This window comes from Aspergillus ruber, assembly GCF_000600275.1.
Source record: "Aspergillus ruber CBS 135680 unplaced genomic scaffold scaffold00012, whole genome shotgun sequence".
Lineage (NCBI taxonomy): Eukaryota > Fungi > Ascomycota > Eurotiomycetes > Eurotiales > Aspergillaceae > Aspergillus > Aspergillus ruber.
In genome coordinates, this window is record NW_024467308.1 from 448,602 (window position 1) to 471,468 (window position 22,867).

General features: G+C 48.1%; 9 protein-coding genes across 9 annotated transcripts; 3 read left to right on the forward strand and 6 right to left on the reverse strand.

The window, feature by feature from the left end:
* Positions 1-88: 88 nt before the first annotated feature.
* On the reverse strand, positions 89-2,232 carry EURHEDRAFT_455796 (acetoacetate--CoA ligase family protein; the record flags this gene model as incomplete). Its single annotated transcript, XM_040784300.1, has 2 exons — positions 89-1,948; positions 2,002-2,232. 2 exons carry the CDS (start codon positions 2,230-2,232, stop codon positions 89-91), a joined length of 2,091 nt encoding a protein of 696 aa, XP_040639121.1.
* A 1,577-nt stretch (positions 2,233-3,809) lies between these two features.
* lcb2 (putative serine palmitoyltransferase 2) lies at positions 3,810-6,402 on the forward strand. The gene has a single exon (XM_040781857.1). It carries the CDS (start codon positions 4,262-4,264, stop codon positions 6,290-6,292), a length of 2,031 nt encoding a protein of 676 aa, XP_040639122.1. The 5' UTR covers positions 3,810-4,261; the 3' UTR covers positions 6,293-6,402.
* Positions 6,403-6,957: 555 nt separating this feature from the next.
* Positions 6,958-8,846, reverse strand: EURHEDRAFT_412248 (PQ-loop repeat-containing protein). The gene has a single exon (XM_040781858.1). It carries the CDS (start codon positions 8,649-8,651, stop codon positions 7,341-7,343), a length of 1,311 nt encoding a protein of 436 aa, XP_040639123.1. The 5' UTR covers positions 8,652-8,846; the 3' UTR covers positions 6,958-7,340.
* Positions 8,847-10,083: 1,237 nt separating this feature from the next.
* EURHEDRAFT_412249 (uncharacterized protein) lies at positions 10,084-13,523 on the reverse strand. The gene is made up of 7 exons (XM_040781859.1): positions 13,043-13,523; positions 12,623-12,964; positions 12,354-12,506; positions 12,230-12,303; positions 11,819-12,182; positions 11,614-11,762; positions 10,084-11,550 (listed from the first exon to the last, which is right to left on the reverse strand). Exons 1-7 carry the CDS (start codon positions 13,068-13,070, stop codon positions 10,447-10,449), a joined length of 2,214 nt encoding a protein of 737 aa, XP_040639124.1. The 5' UTR covers positions 13,071-13,523; the 3' UTR covers positions 10,084-10,446.
* Positions 13,524-13,854: 331 nt separating this feature from the next.
* On the forward strand, positions 13,855-16,496 carry EURHEDRAFT_412250 (putative serine/threonine-protein kinase). The gene has a single exon (XM_040781860.1). The coding sequence runs from the start codon at positions 14,303-14,305 to the stop codon at positions 16,196-16,198; it is 1,896 nt and encodes a 631-aa protein (XP_040639125.1). The 5' UTR covers positions 13,855-14,302; the 3' UTR covers positions 16,199-16,496.
* EURHEDRAFT_58290 (uncharacterized protein) lies at positions 13,872-14,410 on the reverse strand. Its single transcript, XM_040787591.1, has one exon. It carries the CDS (start codon positions 14,302-14,304, stop codon positions 13,993-13,995), a length of 312 nt encoding a protein of 103 aa, XP_040639126.1. The 5' UTR covers positions 14,305-14,410; the 3' UTR covers positions 13,872-13,992.
* Positions 16,497-16,498: 2 nt separating the features above from the next.
* EURHEDRAFT_412251 (mitochondrial 54S ribosomal protein uL15m) lies at positions 16,499-17,849 on the reverse strand. The gene is made up of 2 exons (XM_040781861.1): positions 17,408-17,849; positions 16,499-17,346 (listed from the first exon to the last, which is right to left on the reverse strand). Exons 1-2 carry the CDS (start codon positions 17,731-17,733, stop codon positions 16,731-16,733), a joined length of 942 nt encoding a protein of 313 aa, XP_040639127.1. The 5' UTR covers positions 17,734-17,849; the 3' UTR covers positions 16,499-16,730.
* A 33-nt stretch (positions 17,850-17,882) lies between these two features.
* EURHEDRAFT_412252 (transcription factor) lies at positions 17,883-20,230 on the reverse strand. Its single transcript, XM_040781862.1, has 8 exons — positions 20,161-20,230; positions 20,082-20,105; positions 19,930-20,027; positions 19,447-19,874; positions 19,099-19,382; positions 18,572-19,039; positions 18,302-18,522; positions 17,883-18,227 (listed from the first exon to the last, which is right to left on the reverse strand). Exons 1-8 carry the CDS (start codon positions 20,191-20,193, stop codon positions 18,008-18,010), a joined length of 1,776 nt encoding a protein of 591 aa, XP_040639128.1. The 5' UTR covers positions 20,194-20,230; the 3' UTR covers positions 17,883-18,007.
* On the forward strand, positions 20,217-21,818 carry EURHEDRAFT_515303 (kinesin family protein; the record flags this gene model as incomplete). The annotated part of the gene is made up of 5 exons (XM_040786359.1): positions 20,217-20,264; positions 20,439-20,551; positions 20,597-21,039; positions 21,094-21,444; positions 21,547-21,818. 5 exons carry the CDS (start codon positions 20,217-20,219, stop codon positions 21,816-21,818), a joined length of 1,227 nt encoding a protein of 408 aa, XP_040639129.1.
* Positions 21,819-22,867: the final 1,049 nt, after the last annotated feature.

The window sequence follows — 22,867 nt, forward strand, 5'->3', positions numbered from 1 at the left end:
ATGAATTTTAATGGGTGTACAATCTATCTATTCAATGTCAATATGTTGAATACATTATTGGGAAATTGCAGAGCAAAGACGAAAGAAATCAAGGATTCTGTAAAGCCCAAGCGCGATACCAATCAAGACAAGAAGCATTGGCAACGCTTGCTCCTATTTTAATATTCAATCCACACAAGATCTGCTTCACTGCGTTTTCGACTTTCTTGCCATTGGAAGTCACAGGAATCTCCGGACAAGCGGCCACAACAGCTGGAACATGACGCGCGCTCAGTTCTTTGCGGATTGTACCCTGGATGTGTGCCGCAAGCTCCGCAGGTATGATTGGATTAGCATGACTGTTCGAGGCTAGCTTCACGAACAGGACGACAATTTCGTCTGTGTCGATTCCTTCTCGTCGGCGGCCAATACATAACGAGTCTTCGATTTCCTCTGCGAAGTGTTTGAGAAGGACGTTGTAGATTTCTGCGCTGCCGAACCGGACGCCAGCGGGTTTTAAGACTCCATCGCTTCGACCCAGCATTGTTACGCCCCATGTAACAGGGTTGAGGCGTACAAAGTCTCCATGGTGCCAGACCGAGGATCCGAAAACGTCAAAATAGCTCTTTCGGTACTTCTCCGCTCCCACCGGGCCAGGTGGCCAGAACATGACGGGTTGGGCTGGAAATGGTGTCGTGCAGACAAGGTCTCCTGGATCTGCAGACGCGCTTATATCCTTTCCGGCATAATCGAAAGCGTGAACGGCCATCCCCAGACAGCGGCATTGGATTTCGCCTTTGTGAACAGGCAAAATGGGACAGCTTCCACAGAATAACGACAAGATGTCAGTGCCACCGGTAATAGAGCCCAGCATAATGTCAGGGTGGACGGATGAGTAGACATATTCGAACGTCGAAGGGGCAAGAGGTGAGCCGGTACTGAAGATTGCCCTTAGAGTCTGTAGAGTCACTGGTCGATAAGGATGTTTCCTAGGGTTTAGAGACGCCTGCTCCAGGATAGAAAGGTACTTAGCAGAGGTCCCAAAGTGTGTGATTTGCAGTTCATCGATGAGACGCAGCATTGCCATCTCTCCATTTCCTCCTTCAGCATCGAATGGCCGGAAAGGAGAACCGTCGTAGGTGACAATGGTGACACCACTAGCCAAAGCCCCGATAAGCCAGTGCCACATCATCCAGGTAACTGTAGTAAAATAAAGCAAGCGATCACCGGGACAGATATCGCAGTGCAAAACGTGCTCCTTTTTGTGTTGCAACAGTGTCCCCAGAGCACCATGGACAATTGGCTTCGGAGCCCCGGTTGTGCCCGAGGAGTACAGGATATACACTGGATGGTCAGGCTCTAAGCTTGCAAATTCTAACGGAGCTGATGGATTGCTAGCCGTCGACAGGAACTCATCGTAGCTATAAGCCTTTCCCTGCTGAGGCTGCAGCTCCGCAAGGTCGAATTGATGAGACTTGATTGTCTCGAACACGACCAGCCGTTCCAGAAGCAGCAGATCAGAAACAATCTGCTGGACCTTGGCTTGAGCGCTGTGGACTTTACCGTTGTATAGTGATGCGTTGTCTGCGAAGAGAATCTTTGGCTCTATCTGTCTCAAACGCTCTAACACGGCATGAACTCCAGTGTCAGGGGAAACGCCAGTCCAGAAAGCGCCTATGGAGGTCGTCGCCAGCATGGCGACAACAGTGTTGACATGATTGCCGAGGAAACCGGCTACGCGGTCCCCTGACTGCAGTCCAGCCTCCTTGAGGGCATTGGCACACTGTCGTACCCGGTCCCGTAATTCTTTCCACGAGACATATTCACGATCCAACTCAGTAGCGGAGATAACGGCTACTGCATTCTCATTGGGAGAGCTGGCTGGATAGAGAAGATTCTCAGCGTAGTTGAGCCTGCCACCGGCAAAGAAGGCTGGTCTGGGGAAGAGCTGCTGGTCTGATTCCAAAACCTGTGGACTTCTAGTTAAGAAATGTTATTGCCATGGGGGTATGACATGCTCACCGTTTCATATGGTTTATGAGCTTTCACAGCGGTGTAATGCCAAACATCCTCCCAGAATTTAGCGGGCTCCGAGACACTCCATTGCCACAAATCATGGTAGCCGTCAAGAGAGACACCATACTTTTGGCTCACTCTTTTCATGAAGTCATACATCTTGGTGTCTTGTGGAGACGAGTGTCGCCATAGTTCTCTGGAACCGTCATGATTGTCTAGTCCGTTGATAGAAGGCATTATTAAAGGTGCTATACCCGGGATCCGAAGTAAAGGAAGAAGCAGTTCCTAGTTGGTGTTGTGGTGCGTTAGAGCGACCAATTGACAGCGCAGCCAGCAACTGAAGACAATGGGTGAAAGACAGTTCGAATTCCAACCTGGACTGGAAAGCCTTGTTGAAGGAAAGTGAATTAAGCACCAGGAACGCTTGAGCTGTCAGCGTGGAACCGCGGAAAACACCGGGTGGTCCAGATTCCGTCCGCGGAAAGCGATAGCAGTGGTAGTAGTTCTGGGAGTGGGAAGTGATATTGTCAGGGTAGGATCTTAGATGCTCAATATAAAGATCATTAGGCGAGACGAATAAATCTCTCTTATGATATTGTATTGTCGTTCATTGTAGTAGAGTAAGCTGAGGCGATCCATCCCTGCATACCTTAATGCCTTAATGCCTTGATACCTTATTCCAGAGGCTCCAACTGATGTTAACGTAACCCACTAGCGAGCGGCCACTACAAGCCAGCGGCCACCTGGAGTATTGCATACAAAATGGCACTTTTTAAGACCTCAATATCTCAGCAATAACACATTGGTAGGGCCTGGAAATTGGAATATCAGTTATTTCGACGTACACAAGCAGAGGTTAACCCCAAAATTCCATAACATATTCAGTTCTTTTCAATACATAGAGACAGCATTAAATACAGCTGTATTGGGAATAACACTATATTTCAGATGATAAAAGAATTCTAAAAGTTCTAGACAAAACAAGGAGGCTTCTACAATGCATCAATATTAGATGTCATGGCCTTTAATAGAACACTTATAACTTTAGTTGTGATTTCGAGGTCCCGAGAAGTGCCATTTTGTATGCAATACTCCGGGTGGCCGCTGGCTTGTAGTGGCCGCTCGCTAGTGGGTTACGTTAGTTACTCCGGATGTTTACTGGACCATTCTCAACGTGTCCTGTCAGTGAGCATCGACAGAGTACATACGGAGTAGATACATGAGAGCAAGGACAAACATTCCTATGAGAAGAGCTTCATAACGAGTATCAGGACAGTATCAGAGTGCTGCTCTCTGCTTTGCCTTGCATCCGCGGAGCCCCTTTTTCGCCCATTACTCTGTACAGTATGATGCTGCGTCCCAATTGATCAATCTAGCCATGGTTATTACTCTTTCCAGTCTCTTGTTTATTAGCCTTTCCTACTTGGACCACACTACTACAAGTAAAGTGTGTTATTCTGCAGGGGCAAACAAAGAATCGATCAGGGGCTAAACTAGGCTTATCCACTCTCCGGTACAACTCCCATACGTATCAATACCGGAATTGCAACTCACCGGCCTTCCGGCCCAGCCTCCACCGTGACAATACGAGTAAGAGTCCACATTGTGTTCATTAATTTCATCGTGTCTTCTCTCTTCTCTCTCTGTCTTCTTCTTTCTCTTTTTCCTCTGAATTGTATTCTCGATCTCTTCAATTGATCTGATTTCCTCGGTCATTTCTAGTCCATTTTGCCAGTTGCGTGAATTGAATTCTGCAGTTCTCTGGGCTGCGTGCCCTTTTCTTTTCTTTTCTTTTTTTTCTTCCCACGTGCACAACAAGGCATAACTTGATTATACATTTTGTGCACAGGTCGGAGTCCTCGGGTGCTACTCAACAACGGTTTGTCTGCCTTTTTTTTCTTTTCCCTCTTCTACCTCTCCTGCTTCAACTCATTCTCCTGGATTATGTACATTACATTCCAGCGCTGTTGAAAATATCTAATCTCACTTACCTGCTTCACTATCAATCTTCTGAAACTGACCAGCTTTGGTCTATACAGAATCAGCTTCAGCCACCACATATTGCCGCCCACAGAGACACCACTCGTGACAAGAAAACAAGAAGTGGTCGAGAAAAAGGGGAGATTTTAGAAGACGAATTTATCGTCGTTGTCAGTCTCAAACTTCATCGTCAACACTCCACCGGGCAAGCGCAGTCTAGCCTCTCTTGTCTCCGGTGTTGACATCGCCCTGTTCCGTTTCCGCTTTTCCCTGGCTCTTTCCTGCGATGCCTCGTCGATCTGCGGTTTCCTCTTCCACCACCACCGATTCTCCCAACTCGCCGTCCTTTTCTTCCTCGATCCCCGGAAAGGGCGGTATTCCCATCAAGCCCCCCAATCGTCTGAGCCAATTCTTCTCGTCTTCGCCTAAATCCAAGTTTGAACCTCAGACTGCCCAGGCGGCCCTCCAGTCCGTCAGTGGGAATACTCCTAGTCCCTCTACTCCTCCGATAAGCTCAGCCTCACTGTCATTACCGACTATCTCTCTCTCTACAGCTACGGCGGACAATCCCAACATGGACGAACCGCCCACCACGCTCTTTCAGCCTCCGTCGCCCGAAGAGGCGCGCCGCTTAGCCAAACAACATGCGCAGTTCGGTCCCATCGGTCATCATAACCACCGGTATTCGAGTCGACACCCCGGTGGTGTCTTCCCGGAGCCCGTGATGGACGAACCGCCTTATTATTATCTTATTACCACCTACATCAGTTATCTAATCCTAATCGCCTTTGGTCACGTCCGTGACTTCTTTGGTAAGCGTTTCCGCGAAGAGAACTATCGACACCTGAAGCCACGGAATGGCTACGGCGCCCTCAACAGTGATTTCGATAACTTCTATGTTCGCCGTCTCAAGCTGCGTATTAACGACTGCTTCGACCGGCCCACGACCGGTGTCCCGGGACGAACCATTAGCTTAATTGACCGCAAAACGGATGACCACAACAAGCACTTCTATTTCACGGGTACTACCACCGATACACTCAACCTGAGTTCTTACAACTACCTGGGTTTCGCTCAATCCGAAGGTCCGTGTGCGGATTACGCTGAGGAGACCACGAGAAAGTATGGTATCGCCGCTCCCAGCACCCGCGCCGAAGTGGGAACGCAAGACCTCCATACAGAGGTGGAGGATTTGGTTGCCAGATTTGTGGGTAAAGAATCCTCGATGATCTTCTCAATGGGATTCGGTACCAATGCAACCGTTTTTCCTGCCCTAGTTAGCAAAGGTTGCCTAATCATTTCGGATGAACTGAACCACGCGTCGATTCGCTTTGGGGCCCGTCTCTCGGGTGCGTCCATTGGCATGTTTAAGCACAATGACATGAAAGACTTGGAAGTCAAGTTGCGGGAAGCTATCTCCCAAGGCCAGCCTCGGACCCATCGTCCATGGAAGAAGATCCTTGTGGTCGTTGAGGGTCTTTACTCGATGGAAGGCTCCATGTGCAACTTGCCCGGTCTTATTGCTTTGAAGCGTCGCTACAAGTTCCACCTTTTCATTGATGAAGCTCACTCGATCGGTGCCATCGGTCCTCGGGGCCGTGGTGTGTGTGACTACTTCAGCATCGATACCCGTGAAGTGGATATCCTGATGGGCACTCTGACCAAGTCCTTCGGAGCTAATGGCGGGTACATTGCCGGTGATAAGGTCATGATTGACAAGCTGCGTGCCACGAACTCTGGCGTTATCTTTGGAGAATCGCCGGCTCCGGCTGTCCTGGCGCAGATTTCCTCTGCTCTTCGAATTATCAATGGTGAGATTATTCCTGGTCAAGGCGAAGAGCGGCTACAGCGTCTGGCCTTCAATTCGCGATACCTTCGTCTCGGCTTGAAGCGTCTTGGCTTTATAGTATATGGTCACGACGATTCGCCAATTATACCTGTTCTTCTCTTCAACCCTGCCAAAATGCCCGCTTTCTCCCACGAGATGCTCCGAAGAAAGATCTCTGTCGTCGTTGTTGGCTATCCTGCGACTCCTTTGGTCTCGTCTCGAGCTCGTTTCTGCGTTTCCGCCGCTCACACCAAAGAAGATCTCGACCGAATCTTGACCGCCTGTGATGAGATTGGAAATGTTCTCCAAATAAAATTCTCCACCGGTATTGCCGGCGGTGCACTGCCGGAAAATGGAGAACTGGCACCTCCTCCGGAAATGGAGAAGGAGTGGCGCAGCAAGCGGTCCCCCTCCATCCTCCCTCCCCGATGGCGCATCGAAGACGTTATCCGACGTGGTGTCCAAGATTCGAAGGCGCCCATGTACTAAATGTACCAGCTGTCGAGTGGTTCGTGTATGAACTGCATGGCCTGGTCCATTTTTATGTCGTTACGCCCGGTGCTGTCGGGTAAAGTTCTGCGCCCCTTTGGAGTGAGGAGTTGGTAAGCGCCTTTTTTTCAACAACAGATTCGGTCGATGCTGGTCATGCCGCGTTGCAAGCTGCTTTAATATTTTGATGCTTACAGTGTATCATTAGGCGATCATTGTGATCGCCATATTTCTTTTCTGCGTGTTCCGCTCCTGACCTCCATCTTTTAAACCATGAAAGGGTCCAATGCGGAAAAAAAAGAAGACTATGAACAATGAACGAACATGCCTCTTGTGTGATTTCGACCATGACCGAGCAACCTTTTTTTTTCTTTCCCTTCTTCCTTCGCACATTGGTCCTTAGAGCCTTGTTGCCCATTTTCAACTTTTCTCTTGCCTTCCTTTTGCTTCTCTATCCATGTTAGCTTACAACCTCCTACTTAATATGTCAATACGCAGGCCCTGTTCTCTCCCCCCACCAAGTGCTGGAGGGGGTTTTCGGACTTGGCAGGCTCTCTTGGTTGCTTACAGACTGTTTTGGGGCGGTTTGCATCGCCATTCCCAGAGCGTTTGCTAGGCTGTGTGTTTATATTTAGATGACCGTCAATATATTTTTACTGAAACGTGATATATTTGTGTTAGATATTTGTACAGAATGAAATTCTAATTGTTAATGATTGACCTGAAATGGTGAGGTTTTAAGCTGATTGACTGATGTATTCGCCGATGCTAGGTAGTTAGTTGTAATAGTAATTAGTAAACACAGGAACGCTAATAGAGAAAGGTATGCAGTATGAGTGTATCTATCCCAAACCAATAATCCCAGGTCCAAATGTCCAACGATAATAAGGGACAATAACGACATAACAGAACAAAGCCAAACAGAAAAGGGTAAACAAATGCATATAGGCACTACATGATTCATGTTATAGGTTATTCTGAGAATAATCCAAGAAAAAACAAAGCAGAAACAAAACGGAAAGAGATCATTGAATCGTCAGAAAGAGATCTAGACAGTGCCATACCTCTCCGACTCCTGCCCCAATAAAGCCCGACTTTCCTGAGCATGTTGCTGCTGCCGACGTACTGGAGAAATAGAGGGAATCCACCCTCTCATCCAGCCCCGAACTCGAGTCCAGCGAGCACTACGGTCGTCCTTGGGGTCGTTATCTTCTTCACCGTCAACTGCCATCACCGATTCATCGTCTTTAGATCCGTACATAAGGAATTGAACACCCATGAAACCGTCGAAAAAGAGTACACCAAAAGCACCGAGAAAGAACGGTGTCGAGCGGCTGATCCAATCAAGGCGGTTGCTTCCGTCCGCATCGGCCCAGCCGCCGCCTCCGTAGGGAGGGAAATCGTTCCAGGCGTAGGGGTTTGTTAGGAGAGATACGGAGTAGAAGAGGTTACCGCCAAAAGCGGCTATGAAGAGGAGAGGGGAGAGTCCGGCGGTGCTCTTGCGGCAGTAGTTCTTGTAGAGTTGCGGAGGACGAGAGCCGAGGTAGAGAAATGTGGACATCCAGGAGATAACCTGGCCGATGATTTCCAGGGAGTCTTTGTGAGTGATTGATGGTTCGGGGGTGGTTTCGGTAGGAGAGGCGTTTGTAACGACTGCGCAGAGCATTGAAGCCATGAGAAGGGCACGGGGAGATACGAAGCTAGGAGGAGATCCGTTTCCTGCTTTAACGAGATGGCGTTTCTCATTGGAATAGGATGAAATTTGGTGGCCGTTCGATGAAGAAGAGGGAGACACCCCCTCAACAGAGTAATTGGCGCCCTTGGTATCCGACCTCTTCGTACTAGCCTCCCGGGCCACCGAACGACGGACCGAAGTATCCTCAGACACCGAAACTCCATCCAAAGCGCCTCCTGCACCGCCGTCGTGGCGAGGATAAGCTACACTCTCGTATATAATCTGTTGGTGATGATGGTATGTATACCAGAAAAACTGGAAAACAAGAGTAAGATCGACCAGGACATAGTAACCCGCAACCACAACCTGCCAACCAGCTTGTCGTGTGAGCAGCGCACCAACGAGGTTGCTCGCATCACCCAGGCACCATTCGATTAGGAAGTATATTGATAACCCTGATGTCGATTTTATTTGGTAATTCTTGTATATTTGAGGGAGTTGGGCGAAGAGCCACGAGACAATGCTGCATGTTCCAAGGACGGAGGAGACAAGGGCGAGCGGTGTCGGGATGCATATGTGAAGGTAGGAGGAAACAACGGCGAGCAAAGACGAAGACGGTTCACAATGTTGAGGGAGGATAGCAGCGGCTGCTGAATCTACATAGTGTAATAATGGAGGAGGCATTATTGTTACACTTGTGTCGGATATGATGAGGCGAGGGCGAGATAAGGAAGGACGACGGGGAATAGACTCGAACAACACCGGTCGTCTCAACACAAAAAGTAGAAAAAGTCTAAAAACTCGAAAGAGATGATCCAAAAAACACAAATAGAAGAGATGGAGGAAACACAGCAGGAAAATAGCGGAGGGCGAAAACGGTCATAAGGGGCCATTCTCAGCTGAGCCTTGTTCACCCGGTCATGTGCTCTCCTTATCAAGTGCATGACGCATCCTTATCGCCGGACCCAGCCGGTGAACCACACCAATCGGACCAATCATAGTTTAGTGTGGGGTCAATAGCCGCAGATCGGTGGGCGATTGTCTATCTTGATGACTCAGCTGCCGATAGGGAAGGAGAGCCCGATGATTGGCCTGAAATAGAAACATCAACTGTCAAGGATTTTGTCCATATCATTGTACTCTGTATCTGGGGTTCTCATTTTCATGTATAAAAAAATCATAATCTAAAGCTCACAAAACAGCAATATCAACTATTTACTTAACCGTTCGAAATCAGCTAGTAAGTATGATGGCTATTCCTGAGCGCACTAATGGTGTGTCCATGATTATGATGATGATGATGATGACGGTGGTGGTGGTGGTGCAGATCATGGTGGTGACCTCCAAAAAGTGCACCCAGGACTTCATTCCAGAACTACATTATTATGGTGGTGGCGGCCGTCTTCGCAGTAGTAATGATCGTAATGATCATAATTATCGTAATTATCGTGGTGCCCTAGGCCTAAGAGATTACCAAAGAGACCCCGGTCTTCGTCGTAGTATAGCCTTCGGTACGGGCTTCTCAGTCTTGAGCTGTAAGGTCTGGAGTAATAGTAGTCTTATGGTGGCTCGCTGTACAAGCAGTATATACTAGTATGATGCTCAACAGTCACTAAAAGGAAGGTGAGAAGACTTACTAGTAATCCCTATTGTTCCCCATCCCCGATTCTGGCACGACACCTCCGGACCGCTGTAATAGCCATGCTCATCCGAGGGTGAGGTGGAGCGTTGTAAAACGCAGCACCTTGGTTCTGGTTATACAACTGACGAGGCTGTTCCTGAGGGGTTTTGTATCCGTTCGGTTGATAGATGAATCTCGGGGGAGCACTGCCGTAACTTGCCTCACCGGCGTATTGAGCGTCGCGATGCAAGTGACGGAAACTATAGTTAAATATTTAACAAATATTTGTATTGAAGACGATGATAGAATGGTTGGATTCCTTGCTGCTGTTGTAGAGGGTTGAATGACTATCGGCAAGATGGAGTATTTGATTTCCGCGCAGGCATCAGTCGCTCACTAGCGCAAGCAGCACTGCCTATGATCAAGTTATGGGCAGCTCACATCCTTGGATCGGATATGTCTGAGCAAGGCTACAAAAGGAGAAGACAAAAAAAAACTGTATTTGCCTTGGGGTATCCCAGTCGAAATGAATAACATACAATAAGTCAGACAAAAACTAAACAGCACAGGACTTTATATAACAGAACAGGCTGTAGAGCTTGAAAAGAGAAAAACAAAATAAAATAAAAAGAACATGAGAGATAGATAGTACACAAAAGGAGAGGATAAGAGAAACGAAGGAAAACTCCAATCAACAGAGGATCGATCAAGGAAAAATTAAAGACAGTCTATGCGTCCAGCACATATAAGCTGCTAACTAATAACATAGGCGTATGTATTGGCTGTCGTCGAACCAATATATATGGCGGTTGAAATATGCGAACAGATCAGTATGCAAATGTTTATAGATCAAGATTTTTAGACACGGTCGACCATTTGACTCTGCGACTTGCGGCCTACCCATTCAGCCAGCATCCCGTCAAGTCTACCGGTCATCTCTCTCAGTCTTTTGCTCTCCTCCTTGAATAGACTTCCTGTTATCGGATGATCAGGTCCCGCCGGGGGAACATTAGACTTGTCATGAACAATGATAAACAAGTCACGAATATCATTATCATCATCCAAATAGGATCGCAAGCTGGCATCGCTCCAAGTTGGGTTCTGAGGAGACGTGGCAGAACGCGCGTCGTCGGTGTTCTGACCGTTGGTATCGGCACCTGGAGACAAAGGCGGGGAAATTGGAGAGTCGGAGCGCTTCCCGGGCGACAAATCGAAAATGAGCCCTGGTGCACCACTGGGAGCTTGATGGTCAATTGGCGACACATCAATAGGTGACTCTAGACCTCGGTTTTGGGGGCCCAGGTTTTGTGTGGATGGGATTCTCTTGGGAGGAGATGTAATTGGCTGTTGTTGGATTGATGCCTTTTCCCCAAATGCGTCTTGCCAGAGTCTATTGTTCGCCTCAATAGGTGAAGCTACGGCATCAATGCTGCGAGACTGCACAGGAGGGGAAGTCTGCTTGATAGGACTTGATGTACTCTGAGGTGATGACACAGTTTCCCGAGTATCCTCTGAAGATCTCGAGCGAGGAGACTGGACAGGCTCTTCATCTTCATCATCATCTTCTTCCTCTTCAGGTACCACCTGTCTAATCCATTGACTTCCTTTCGTTGTCGATGTTGCCCCTTGAACAGCCCTCGTAGCATCCTGGGCGGCTGATTCATACTGAGGATCCCTCTTCGTAGGAGATATAGACCCAGGTGGCTGTTTTTGGAGCTTGCCATTGTTCGGTGATCGACCTTCGGGAGACGACACTGAGTCCAGAGACGCTTTTGGTGACCGTGAAGTTTCCGACGAAAGTTTCTCCTGCTCCTCGCCCTCATTCTCAGGCGCCTTGTTCTTCTTGTCTTTTCTTTTAAACAGTCCACTGAGCATCCCCGGTTTCTTCTCTTTCCGCTTCTTATCCTCTTTCTTGTCATCGGCGGCAAGCACCTTTTCAATTGCCTCCATACTACTACGGTCCTGGAACGTGAAACATGATCAGCGTTTATGCTTAGGAAAGCTCCATGACATCTATGTGCTTACCTCTTTGCTCTCACTATTGGCAGCCCTATTTCCTTCATCACGCAGAAGATTAGGTGTCAATGATATCTTCTTCGGTTCGGCCGTGTCGTCCTTGAAGAATGAATCCGTGTTCCGCACAGTGCCATTTCTGGACCTGCTGACGGTACCACCTTCCAGTAACGAGTCAGCATCTCTTTCCTGTTTGCAAGATTTTCATAGGCATTACCCTCTGATTCCATGGCTTCCTCAGCGGATTGCCTCGGTTCCGGGCTCTGACGCTCTGTTTCCTGGCTCTCTCGAACGGTCTCTGGTTCCTGTGCCTCTTTCTCTCGCTGCGACTTCGGTCTGAGAGGTTCGACTATTATGTCTTCGTCGTGGCGTTCTTCAATATCATCTGTTTCTGCTATATCCTCGTCGTCAATGTAGAAACCTCCGCCATCGTCCTCGTCCTCGGTGGAATACTCGACGTCAGATGCTTCGATGTATGTAGGGGCAGCAAAAGCAACGTTTTTCGTATTCCTACGGCGCATTGCCTTCTTCAACGGATTCTTGGATTTCTCTGAGTTGTCGCCAAGCATTGTCGCAGAAAGCTACATAGGTTAGAAACAGAAAATAAACATAATGAGGTTCCACCTACATCGACGTTTCTATGCTTATTTAACCTTGCTAATCTTTCGGTGGGTGTTTCGATGTGTTCTGCTGGGAGATATCCTGCGTAGTGTGAGTGGCTACCAGTGTCACAGAATTGTCATATCACGTACCGATACTGCCGTCTTTCACAATCCGCACAAGCCACCAGTAGGTATTGCTGTCGTCAAGGAGAACCATAGTGTCTCCCTTTGCTGCATTGGCTTGTCCTTCCACAGTAGCGACGAAGTTATGAAGCGCATATACAAATTCGAAATCGATATCCTCTGCTCACAACATGTAAGTCATGGTTCCCTCAATTACTGCAAGACTCCTGATACGGAAGGATTCGAGCACGTATCACCGCCCAGGAAAGCCTTGAAAGAGTGTCGACCCAACGCACCATCATCAATTGACGGGGAACTTGAGATCTTATCCATATCATCGTCCATAAGATCATCACCTTCCCCATCTGTAAGATCGCCATCCTCGGAAGACCCTCCGCCCAAATCATGATGGCGCTCATCGGGATCCTCGTCATCATCATACATATCAATACCATCACCGTAGCCATCGGTCTCGCCAGTTGGCCCGTGCATGATTTCAGCGCGTGTATCTTGGTCTGCATGGCGAATCGACAATTCTTGGTGGGGAGCCATGCCACCATCGAGAGGAGCCGGGTTTACGTTCTGGGTCGTATGATCTTTTGCCGAAGGTGCGTTCTGATCCTGCAAGTCAAGCGTATCTATTGAGATAATTTTGTGTTAGAACCATATACCACTGATCGTCCAAACTTTCACCAACACCAGTAAATGGAACATACCAGCTCGAACAATCCGAGGTCTCGACATAATGGCAACACTTTGAACTCGACCGGTTGGTCTCAGTCGCGTAGCCGAAGAACGTGCGATCAAAGAACAACTAATGAATTCAGGGGTGTCGGGCTCGAGCGAGAAAGCCGGCGCGCTTTGGCGTTAACTGCGCAAAGAAAAGGAGGGAATATAGTGAGATATTCCACAACGAAAAGTACAGCCCTAATGGGTTTTAGTTGCAAAAGAAAGTAAGCGCTACGAACAACCACGGCGGAGAGGGTTCGACGACGGTTGGATAGACAATTGACGAAGACTACTACCAGAGCGACGTCAGAAAAGGGACAAGCAAGGTAAAATTAACAGAATGGTTAAAAAAAATAAAAAGAGAAAAATAGAAGGGGAAAAAAAAAAATAAGACAGGCACCCCGAATAGAAACAGATGCACCGAGGCCGTGTCAAATTAAGCTGGATTTAAGGCCCGACTGAGAGTTAAGCTCCCCGGACTTCGAAACAGCCAAAAGGAGGTTGTCTCGGGGACTCTGCGACAAAACAGACGCCCCTTGCGCGCGGCTGTCTGCGGGTCCTGATGCTTACCCATCTCGTACCTAATGTATATGCCTTGGGAGTCAGGCTGAAAGAAGGTGCACGGTGCCAAGACCTGCCAAGAGGTCTGGGTAACCAATTAAGTTTAGTGTCATTAGATGGGGCCACTGCTTAGGGCCTCCACACAGGCGGAGGAGGGTTGATCCGTGCACTGATTGGCAGGAAGGCTGCATACTTTTGTAATCCCTCCCTCCCCGCAGGCGGCCATCGTTTTCGTGTCTCCGTCATCACCCGAAAACATTTTCATTGCATTCTCTGACGTTGTTCTGCTATTATTAAATCAATATTAGAATTAAAGTGAAGTGGACAAGATACAAAGAAAAAAAAGGCAGCACACTTTTTGCGCCAATCTTTGCCGTTAACCTCTTGAATCTGGAGAAACCCACTTCCTGTTTGGGGCTAGCAGCATTACAATTTCTCGAAAACTTCGATCGACGACAACCAGTTGCCCACCCTCCTTCGTATATATCTGACGTATCCCACCGTCTGATCTTCGTTTCCCTTCCATCTCATCTTTTGCCCCATCTTCCATCTTTTTGTCTCCTACCATCATCTTTCTCAAGCGACGCAAACGCAGAAAGACGCATACGAAGGCGAATATACACCCAACTGGATTCACTACACACTCCGAAAATTCACTCGGAGTTGGTTTTGTGCTTTCTGAGGGCATGGCTCAGACTGAGAGCAACACATTGGCGAGGCTGAGGTTGGACACGTCGTTTGGACGGGCACACGATCTCGAGTGGCGGAATGAAAATGAGAACAGAGTACGGGATCATGGCGACGGTATCGAGGGCGATCATACCAACAAGTTCTACGATTATGACACACCCCGTTGCGGTACTGATGAAGATAATAGTGCGATAAATGGCCTACATTCAGCGACCCCTCCTATCTCAGTACCCCGCCATGAAGAGCACCTGAACGAAGATCTCAGTTATCCGCACAAACCAGATGATGTTCGTGCGTCACCTCTCGAGAGCTTCATCCAGAATCGGAGTCCGTCCTTCAATTTCGACCATAACGCCAGTCGCGATAGCGCCCAGCAGGAGCCGCTGGGAGAACCTTTACCGAAACGCAATACCAGTATTAGAAATTTTCAACGCTTCCAGCCACGAAGCTCAGGGTTGAGGAACGCTTTGTCGCAGGAGGATGATGAAGCATCCCAGCCAAAGTACCCAACCTGGGGTTCCAGCCCCAGAAGGTATCAAAGCCAGCGGGCTTTTCCAGGGAGCCCTCGTGCTGCATTTCCGATTAGTCCAAACGATGATCTACCGGCAAATTCTAATTCTCTGACATCAGTGTCTACTGCATCACCTATTGCTGAGGAATTGCGAACTCCCCCGGAAGGATTCAGAGGGATGCCGTCTCCTTTTTGCATGGCATCCCCTAACTCCTTAGATAACCGCAGTTCCTGGTCCGGTAGCGCCGTGACGCCTTTCGGAAGTAAGCCACGGGGCCTTCGCAGCAACGCGAACAGAAGCCGGCGGTCTACTACCTCGAGTGGAAAATCCCCAGCTAGCATGTTCCTGTCCATGTGGAGTAGCGGTCCAGAGCCAGAGCCTACTCCACAGCCCGACGACGAAGGTCAGATGGTCGGGACGGAATACGTGCTTGGCAAGCCGATAGGCCATGGAGGATTTAGCACAGTGAAGGAGGCATATAAGGTGGAGGAACATGGGGAGCCACGACAGTTGGCTGTCAAGATTGTTAAGAAGCAAATCTCGGATAAAAGCGAAAAGGAAAACGATGAAGTTCAGGCAGAGTTTGACCACGAAGTTCGGGTGTGGCGGTATCTCAACCATCCCAACATCCTAACCTTGGATGCTGTTTATGAAACGGACTATGCGACATTCTGTTTCACCAAATACGCTATCGGCGGTACTCTATTCGATTCGATCCGCCAAAACCGCAATGGTCTGGAGACCAGTCTCGCAAAGAAGTATACCTACCAACTTGCATGTGCGCTGCGGTATCTACACGAAGATGCACGGGTAGTGCACAGAGACATTAAACTCGAGAACTGCCTTCTCGATCCAGTAGAGGGCACGCAAACGTCGAACCTTGTCCTCTGCGATTTTGGCATGGCAGAATGGATGGCAGTGGACAACGGTCCAGATTCGCCAGACCCATATGATGACGATGCAGACCGTCCACCACCAAAAACCATTGGGCCTGCAGAGTCAAGTACCAGCATTGCCGGAAGCTTGGAATATGCTTCTCCAGAGCTGCTACAATCCTCCAACGGGGTCATCGATCCCGTTGTGGACATCTGGGCCTTTGGGGTTATTGTGTTCACTGTAGTTGTCGGCTCACGGCCGTTTCAGGACGCTTTTACGCCTCGCGTCCAAGCAAATATCATCGCCGGTAAATGGGATCATCAATCGGTTCTGGGAGGGTTTGGCGATCCGAAAACTCGCCAAGATCGAGAGGATGCGCTCGAGCTGATCAAAGGTTGTCTCGAGATGGATATTGAGAAGCGTTGGACGATTCGAGAGATTCTGTCGTCACGCTGGTTGGACGGATTTTCAGAATGCAGTTCGCCAATTCCTTGGAGGCTATAAGTACCTCTCTTTACTTTTCTCTCTTTTTCCTGAAGTGTCACATTTTCCCTCTGTATCACACTCATTCTATCCTTATGTTGTTCATGACGAACGGGCGCTGGTGTTTGGGATTTATGGGATGATACCCTTACGATATTTGAACATTTCACGTTTCAATTGTTCGCATGTTTGATTTTAAATTAGTTCATGATTTTCGCTCTGATGTTACTTTGATGAATTCGGGTTTTATGATGGACTACAGTGACGAAAGCGTGGTTAGGCATGGCGTTTGATGGGATTTCAGTTTTTTTTTTTTTTTTTCTTCCGTTTTATACCATTCTGCTGAGTTATCGCAAAAGTCTGCTCCATATCATTATTATGATTCTCTCGCTCTAATGAAAGCAACTTGCGAAACATAAGATAAGCTCCACTCTAGTAGTACTTAACGCTTCAGTGTAGTTGAGAAAATCATCCATTGATACATATCCCTGATAATATTTATACAATGATGTGCCAAATCCCGATATCCATAATCCATCTAACCATAAAACGATCACCAAAGTCTGTTCGCCGGCAACACCTTCTCCTTCTTAACACCCGCCGTCGACTTCCTCTCCACTGGCGAGCGGAAGAACAAACTGGGACCCTCCATAGGCTTGAGCAAATGACTCAAGTACCCTCTATGCGCCGGATCACGATAATACTCAACATCCCGACGCTTTGTCGGATCAGGCAACCGGTACTGAAATCCCATCTCTTTCATGATATTCGACTCAGTCAACGCCTCAGCCCTCTCAGCACCCTCTGCCTTGTGCAATTCCTCACTGCCACTCTGCGCAGTCCACGCCATCGAGACGAACGGGTGCATCTCCCGGTTCATGATTCGGACGATCGCGGAGCGCGTGTAGAAGCGGGTCGTCACGGAGCCGCCGGCGGCCTCGACCGCAGAGATGGCGGAGGCAGAGGCGCGCGAGACGACGATGTGGATAGGTTGTTTTAGGGTGCCTTCGCCGCCACGGCCGAGGAGTTTCACGCCTTCTTTGGGCTGGTGGATACAGCGGGATTGGGCGAGTTCGCGGACGGTGATGGGGCGGGTTGGGTCGATGCGGCCTTGGTCGATCCATTCTTGGATGCGGTCAAGGTTTGCGGGGGCCAGATCGGGGGTAAAGCTGCAAGCGTTATCAGTAAAAGTAAATCCAAATATTAAAGAAGGAAAAGGGAAAGACAAACATGTTTGTGAACCCACGCTCTCCATGAACCACAATTTCCGGCGTCTGTCCACCATTGAACCCCGTGGGGACCTTTCCATGCTGCTTCTGACCCTTATGACCCCGACCGGACGTCTTTCCCTTCCCCGAAGCCGGACCCCGACCGCGTCGAGTCTTTTTACTGAACGCTCCCGGGTTATCGGAAAGCGAAGCGAGGATGTGGGCGTTGCGGCTTTGCGGCTGCAGCTGCGGGAGCAGGAACGACAGTGGTGAGGTAAAAGGCTGGGCAGTTTTCGAGAACCAGCCTTGCGGCCGCGGGAGCGACAGCAGTTGCAGCCTGGGAGGCATTGTGATGGAATTGGACTGTCTTCTGCTAATGGGTTGGCTGTGTGCCGGAGAAAGATATCAAAGTTGGTTGCGGCGGGGGAATGTCGGGCCGGCGTGCTGTGCTTATATAATTATTTGATAACTTAGTTAACTAGTTAACTATGCAAGCCCTGGGTTATTCTACATCAAGAAGTGATTCGTTTCATAGACACAAGATTATTTATGAGTATTTTCGAGCTAGTCTCGCATGTAATGGCATGTTCTTCTTGTCCGCCGATGAATACCGGCCAGCAGGTCAATTCCCACCCGATTTTGCTCGTTGACAAGCCAATGCCATCGCTGCCATCAGGGTCATAATCGGTCTCAGGTCCCCTCGCTCCTTGGCAGCCTTCTTGACAGTATCACTAGTCCAGACCACCAAGGCAATATCCGCTTCGGCACTGCCACGTTCAGGGGATCCAATTATATTGAGGCACAGGATAAAGAACGGAACAAATTGGTGAAGCAAGATGAGACTACATAGCAAAAAAGCATGTCCTTTATCAGCACAGGTCTAGGTAACCGAAAGTCTAACTTAGTAGGAATATACCTAATTCCAAAGTGCGCGTGTTTATGAGCCGAAACTAGGAGGGACTGAAATGTCTGCAGAGACTTCCTGGCAATGTCCACGGTGTGACGCGGTAATTCATCGCTGCCCTGGTTGCACTTCTTCGATTGGTAGAAAATGATAAGCATCTGGTAACTGCTGAACAGGACATCCATGCAAAACCACGTATCTATGTGGTTAGTGGTCGTGCTGGATAATTCCTCCTTTGCACTGGGTCAGTCGATGGTCTCATTACAGGGACGGACAACGCACCGTGTTCCAATCGGACATGAGGGACTGTACTTCTGCAGTAAGGTTATCGATTATCTTGTCATATTCTTCCGTATTTGGATTGGGCTTAGAGTCCACCAATTCCAAATATTTGAGCGCGACCAAGTTCAGACGCATCGATGCCAGAAAATGAATCTGAATAAACCGCGTGGCCTCATTTTCAACCCCATTGATAGAAGGATCAGGCAGGTTTACTGTCCACGAGCCTTCCGGAATGCAGGCCGGCTTCCCAAAGGACAGACGGAAAAGACAGTCTGTTCGCAGTAGGTGCCAGAATTCGAATCGCTTCCGATTCTTTTCTACTTCAGTATCACCTTCTGTGGGGTTAAAAGTTTGTCTATTGGGGGTCTCATCAACGGAGAAATAACCTAGAGCCCTCGCGATTGCGCAGGCTTGGCCGAAAAGCTTCCATGAAAGTTCGCTGTTACAACCCTCGAGCATCATCGATAACTAATTGAGTCGTCAATTCATCATCTTCTTCAGTGCGGGAAACTTGGAACCTATCTCACCATGAGGATCGCTGCATACAGGTCCGCGGGTGTATTCTTGACATTATCCAGCCAGCCATCAACCAACGTCATGGAGGTATTGTAGAGATATTGCACAATGCCCCCTCTTCCCGGGCAATCATCAATACTCAGCATAAGCCCTTGGAGAAGAACGTTGTAGTAAATGATTTGGGATGCGTAATCTAACTGAACGTGAGAAATTTCCAGTAAGTCCGGGATAGCCATAACAAAATTTTCCTCCAAGGGAACCCGGAATCCCTCGAACTCATATCCATTATAGTACTCTTGATGGAGACAGATAAATCAGCGGGAAGATATTTGTCAACATCAAATATGAATAGAACTCACGGTGTATCCATTTCTTAGCCAACTCCTTAGAAATCCCAGATGCAGGCTGACCTTCTGCATGTGTATCCTGCACGCGATCCATCTCTGTCATTGCAGCATCGATCGCTTCGATGCAGCGTTCGTTTTCAAAAAAGCGAGATTTCACATGCGCTAGGTGGTTGAAAACGTTAGAACAGATGAATGATCTAGACTCTTGGTCATTGATTCGGCTCAGCACTGCAGCAACCACTCCTCGCGTGGCTGGAGTATGAGACTCGTCATTGTTGGGTCCCGTGATGTCCGAGTCTCCGGAAAAAACAGACATTGATGAGGGATATGCATCTCTGGTATCCTCTGCATCTCGATCCAGTCTACAATGGTCCTCCAAACGCTCTAGGCGGCGAAGTATACCGAGTAGAATGTTGTGGTTGTAGGCTTCAGTGACATGACTGCGAGCCGTTAATGACTATAGTTTGTCCAAAACGAGGGGGAGGGAAAGGTCACCTTCGCTTCTTAGCCCGTGGTTTTCTCGACAAGTATATACATTCCGCACCGGAAGCTTCGCACTTGTCGCATCGAGGATCGACCCTGTTACATCGAATCTGGCATTTTCGTCATCATTGATTTTTGCTTACTCTTGAGTCGAGACCGATTACCTTTTTTGACTGACAGCGGCTGCACTTGAGTCTATTCTCAGTAAATATATTATTTATGGCATGATTTATTCTAGCTTACTGATACTTGCTTTGATGGCCTCCGCGAGTTCATTTCGACGATGTTGTCTGGGAGAGATGTTGTTCCAGCAGGAAGTTGCAAAGTCCGAAATACCGAGCACCGTTGTGCGGGGATTGGAAATTCCCGAATGTCCGCATCGGCGAACTTAGGGTAGTTTGTCTCCACTACTACGACAGGCTTGACTACATTGTAATACATATCGATTTTGTCTTTGCTACTTCTTAATTTTTTTTATATTCTTTTCCAAGAGCGGTCACAAGGGCTTCGACATGCATTAGTTCAACGTGTTTACAAGATGGCGACCACTACCAGCTGACGACGAACGAGAGACAACACCAGAAATCAAACGAGAATACAAGCACGACAACCCCAATATATCAAAAATATCAATGTCTATAGCACTACTAAAAACCGAAAGATAAAGTTAATGGAAAAGCGAAGCTGCATTTACCCAAACATTCGAAGCCAGCGACAACAACAAGGCGATCTTCGACTCCGTAGTCGCACCCACACTGCCACAAGTCCTCGCCGGACAAACCTGCAATTTCTTCGCTTACGGTCACTCAGGGAGTGGAAAGTCACACACGATTATCGATCACGACTTTGACAACTCGAGCGAGTTTGGGTTGTGTCTGTCAGCGGCTCGTGAACTCAGCGCGACATTAGAACAGCTTAACGCAGACAACTGCGATGCTTCCCCCCGACTCGGTATCGGACTACGCATGTATAAATTACGCAAGAATACGGCATTTGACTCATTCAATAACCACTGCAAATGCCATTTACGAGAGGGTTATGATGAACAGACGCATATCCGCGGCGAGACTGAAGTACTGGAGGGTGGTGAAGTGAGGGTGCGTCCGATTGCTACCAAAGCTTGTTGAAGTTTTAATGACATCCGCAATGAGTTGCCGGGAGGTCTAGAGTAAAGAGCGACTGGCACATCTACTGTGCATAACCAGAGCTCCCGCACGCATGCGGTACTGGAGCTTGAGATTGTCACAAGAGCATTGCTCGATGCTTGCGAGGCAGTCATCGAGCGACAGTCTGAGTTAGTGCCTGTCGCAAAGCGCGCAAATGGTATATACATAGAAGAGAACGTGAAAGGCTTCATGCAAACACCGGAGGGCAAGTTCGTTCCGAATCCAGACTACCAGATAGATCAGACAAACATTGACGCCGCGGAAGCGAAAAAAAAAAAAAAAATCGAGTTCGAACTATCCGTACAAAAAGCAGAGAATCACGTCAACAAGGTTCTCAAATCCTATCTCCAACCATGCCTCAGTGGAAAGTTAGTGTTTGTCAATCTAGCCGGATCGGAATACTGCCACGATAAAGCATCCTCCTCGACTCCTAGGCCAAAGCAGACATCGCAATAACTGCAAGAAGCTCGACAAATCAACACTGACCTTCTCACACTTAAAGAAGTCATCCGAGCGAGGGCATCAAATCAAAGCCGCATTCCTTATCGGTCATCGCCTCTAACCATGGCCCTTCGTGGTCACTTTCTGAGCAGTGATAGTACCAATGGCATTTATTCAGCAATGATGCTCACAGTGTCACTTGCGTCGGCGCATTTTGCTGCTACTATGAATACATTGAAGTATGGGAATCTGGTTGGCGTGGCCGGTGGGAATGAGAAGGAGACTGTACGGTAGAATGTGAGGTCAGATGTTTAGGCTAAACTGAATGCCCATGGTCATACTGGATATTATTAGTGTCATCTATGTACTGGCTGTTCGCAGTAGCGATATTAGATATATATTGCCACGGTTATATGTATATACCGGCAATGTAAACATACCCAGTAGGAATTGTATATAATAACAAGCAAAATTCAACAATTAAGTCCTTATACTATGCCTCAAATAAGCAACCAGAGCATACTATGGTGTAAATCGCAGTATCTACTAATATAGGGCTGAAGTATCTGTCAAAAAGAGGAACTGGAATTCAATTCTATATCGGGACTAATGCTATTCCTCCGGTAAATGAACACTCGAATATTTGGCATTTCGAAGTATATTAATTGTTTGTTTGCCTGTGGATAGTGGCGAATGTCGGCTGTGATAAGGTCGTTTTTTACGTTTACATGGCTATAACTCGACCAAGCATGATCCCCCTAGGTTCAACACGGAACTCGATTCATTCCTACTGGAACAGTCTCTGTCCTCTTTGTCGACCAATAGTCCGGACCGAAATCAATGAATCTCCAAAAAGAAAGGAACCGGACCTGTGACACGTGGGACCCATAAGCATCACTAATCAAAGAATCCCTTTATCATATCGTAGTATCAGCTGCTCGATTCGATGACAGCATGTAACAGCTAGACTGTCAATCACAACACCAATATTGAATAAACCTGACAGCCAGCCAGATGAGCCCGTCATATCCATTTACGCGGTTGCCTTTTCCGAATGACACGACTGCAACATGGTGGGCTTAGACCCAGAACAGAACAAGGAAGTCTTACTCTATGCCAGCAGACGGATTCGGCTGTCCTGTACGCCATATCACCAGCTGACACTTCCGTGATGGATGGTTTCCAAGAGACCGAGGGTCAAGGCAGGGTGGAGGTCGCGCAAAGGATGGTTGCCCATTTATCGTGCATCTCCTGGGCGTAGCTATTGAGGGACCGGAATCATAACCCGGGCCAGTAGATATTAAAGGGAAAAAAAAAAAAAAAAAAAAAAAAAGAACTCACTT

Excerpts from the sequence above, each read along its gene's own strand:
- EURHEDRAFT_58290 (XM_040787591.1), bottom strand. The coding sequence starts at position 14,304 with ATGCCCTCAGAAAGCACAAAACCAACTCCGAGTGAATTTTCGGAGTGT.
- EURHEDRAFT_412251 (XM_040781861.1), bottom strand. The coding sequence starts at position 17,733 with ATGCCTCCCAGGCTGCAACTGCTGTCGCTCCCGCGGCCGCAAGGCTGG. Across the intron at positions 17,347-17,407 it reads GAGCGTGGGTTCACAAACAT|CTTTACCCCCGATCTGGCCC; the intron begins GTTTGTCTTTCC and ends TAACGCTTGCAG.
- EURHEDRAFT_412250 (XM_040781860.1), top strand. The coding sequence starts at position 14,303 with ATGGCTCAGACTGAGAGCAACACATTGGCGAGGCTGAGGTTGGACACG.
- lcb2 (XM_040781857.1), top strand. The coding sequence starts at position 4,262 with ATGCCTCGTCGATCTGCGGTTTCCTCTTCCACCACCACCGATTCTCCC.
- EURHEDRAFT_412249 (XM_040781859.1), bottom strand. The coding sequence starts at position 13,070 with ATGTCGAGACCTCGGATTGTTCGAGCTG. Across the intron at positions 12,304-12,353 it reads TGTGAAAGACGGCAGTATCG|GATATCTCCCAGCAGAACAC; the intron begins GTACGTGATATG and ends CACACTACGCAG. Across the intron at positions 11,763-11,818 it reads GGAAGCCATGGAATCAGAGG|GTGGTACCGTCAGCAGGTCC; the intron begins GTAATGCCTATG and ends CGTTACTGGAAG.
- EURHEDRAFT_412248 (XM_040781858.1), bottom strand. The coding sequence starts at position 8,651 with ATGCCTCCTCCATTATTACACTATGTAGATTCAGCAGCCGCTGCTATC.
- EURHEDRAFT_412252 (XM_040781862.1), bottom strand. The coding sequence starts at position 20,193 with ATGAACTCGCGGAGGCCATCAAAGCAAGTATCA. Across the intron at positions 19,875-19,929 it reads CCACGGGCTAAGAAGCGAAG|TCATGTCACTGAAGCCTACA; the intron begins GTGACCTTTCCC and ends AACGGCTCGCAG. Across the intron at positions 18,228-18,301 it reads CACGCGCACTTTGGAATTAG|TCTCATCTTGCTTCACCAAT; the intron begins GTATATTCCTAC and ends TTTGCTATGTAG.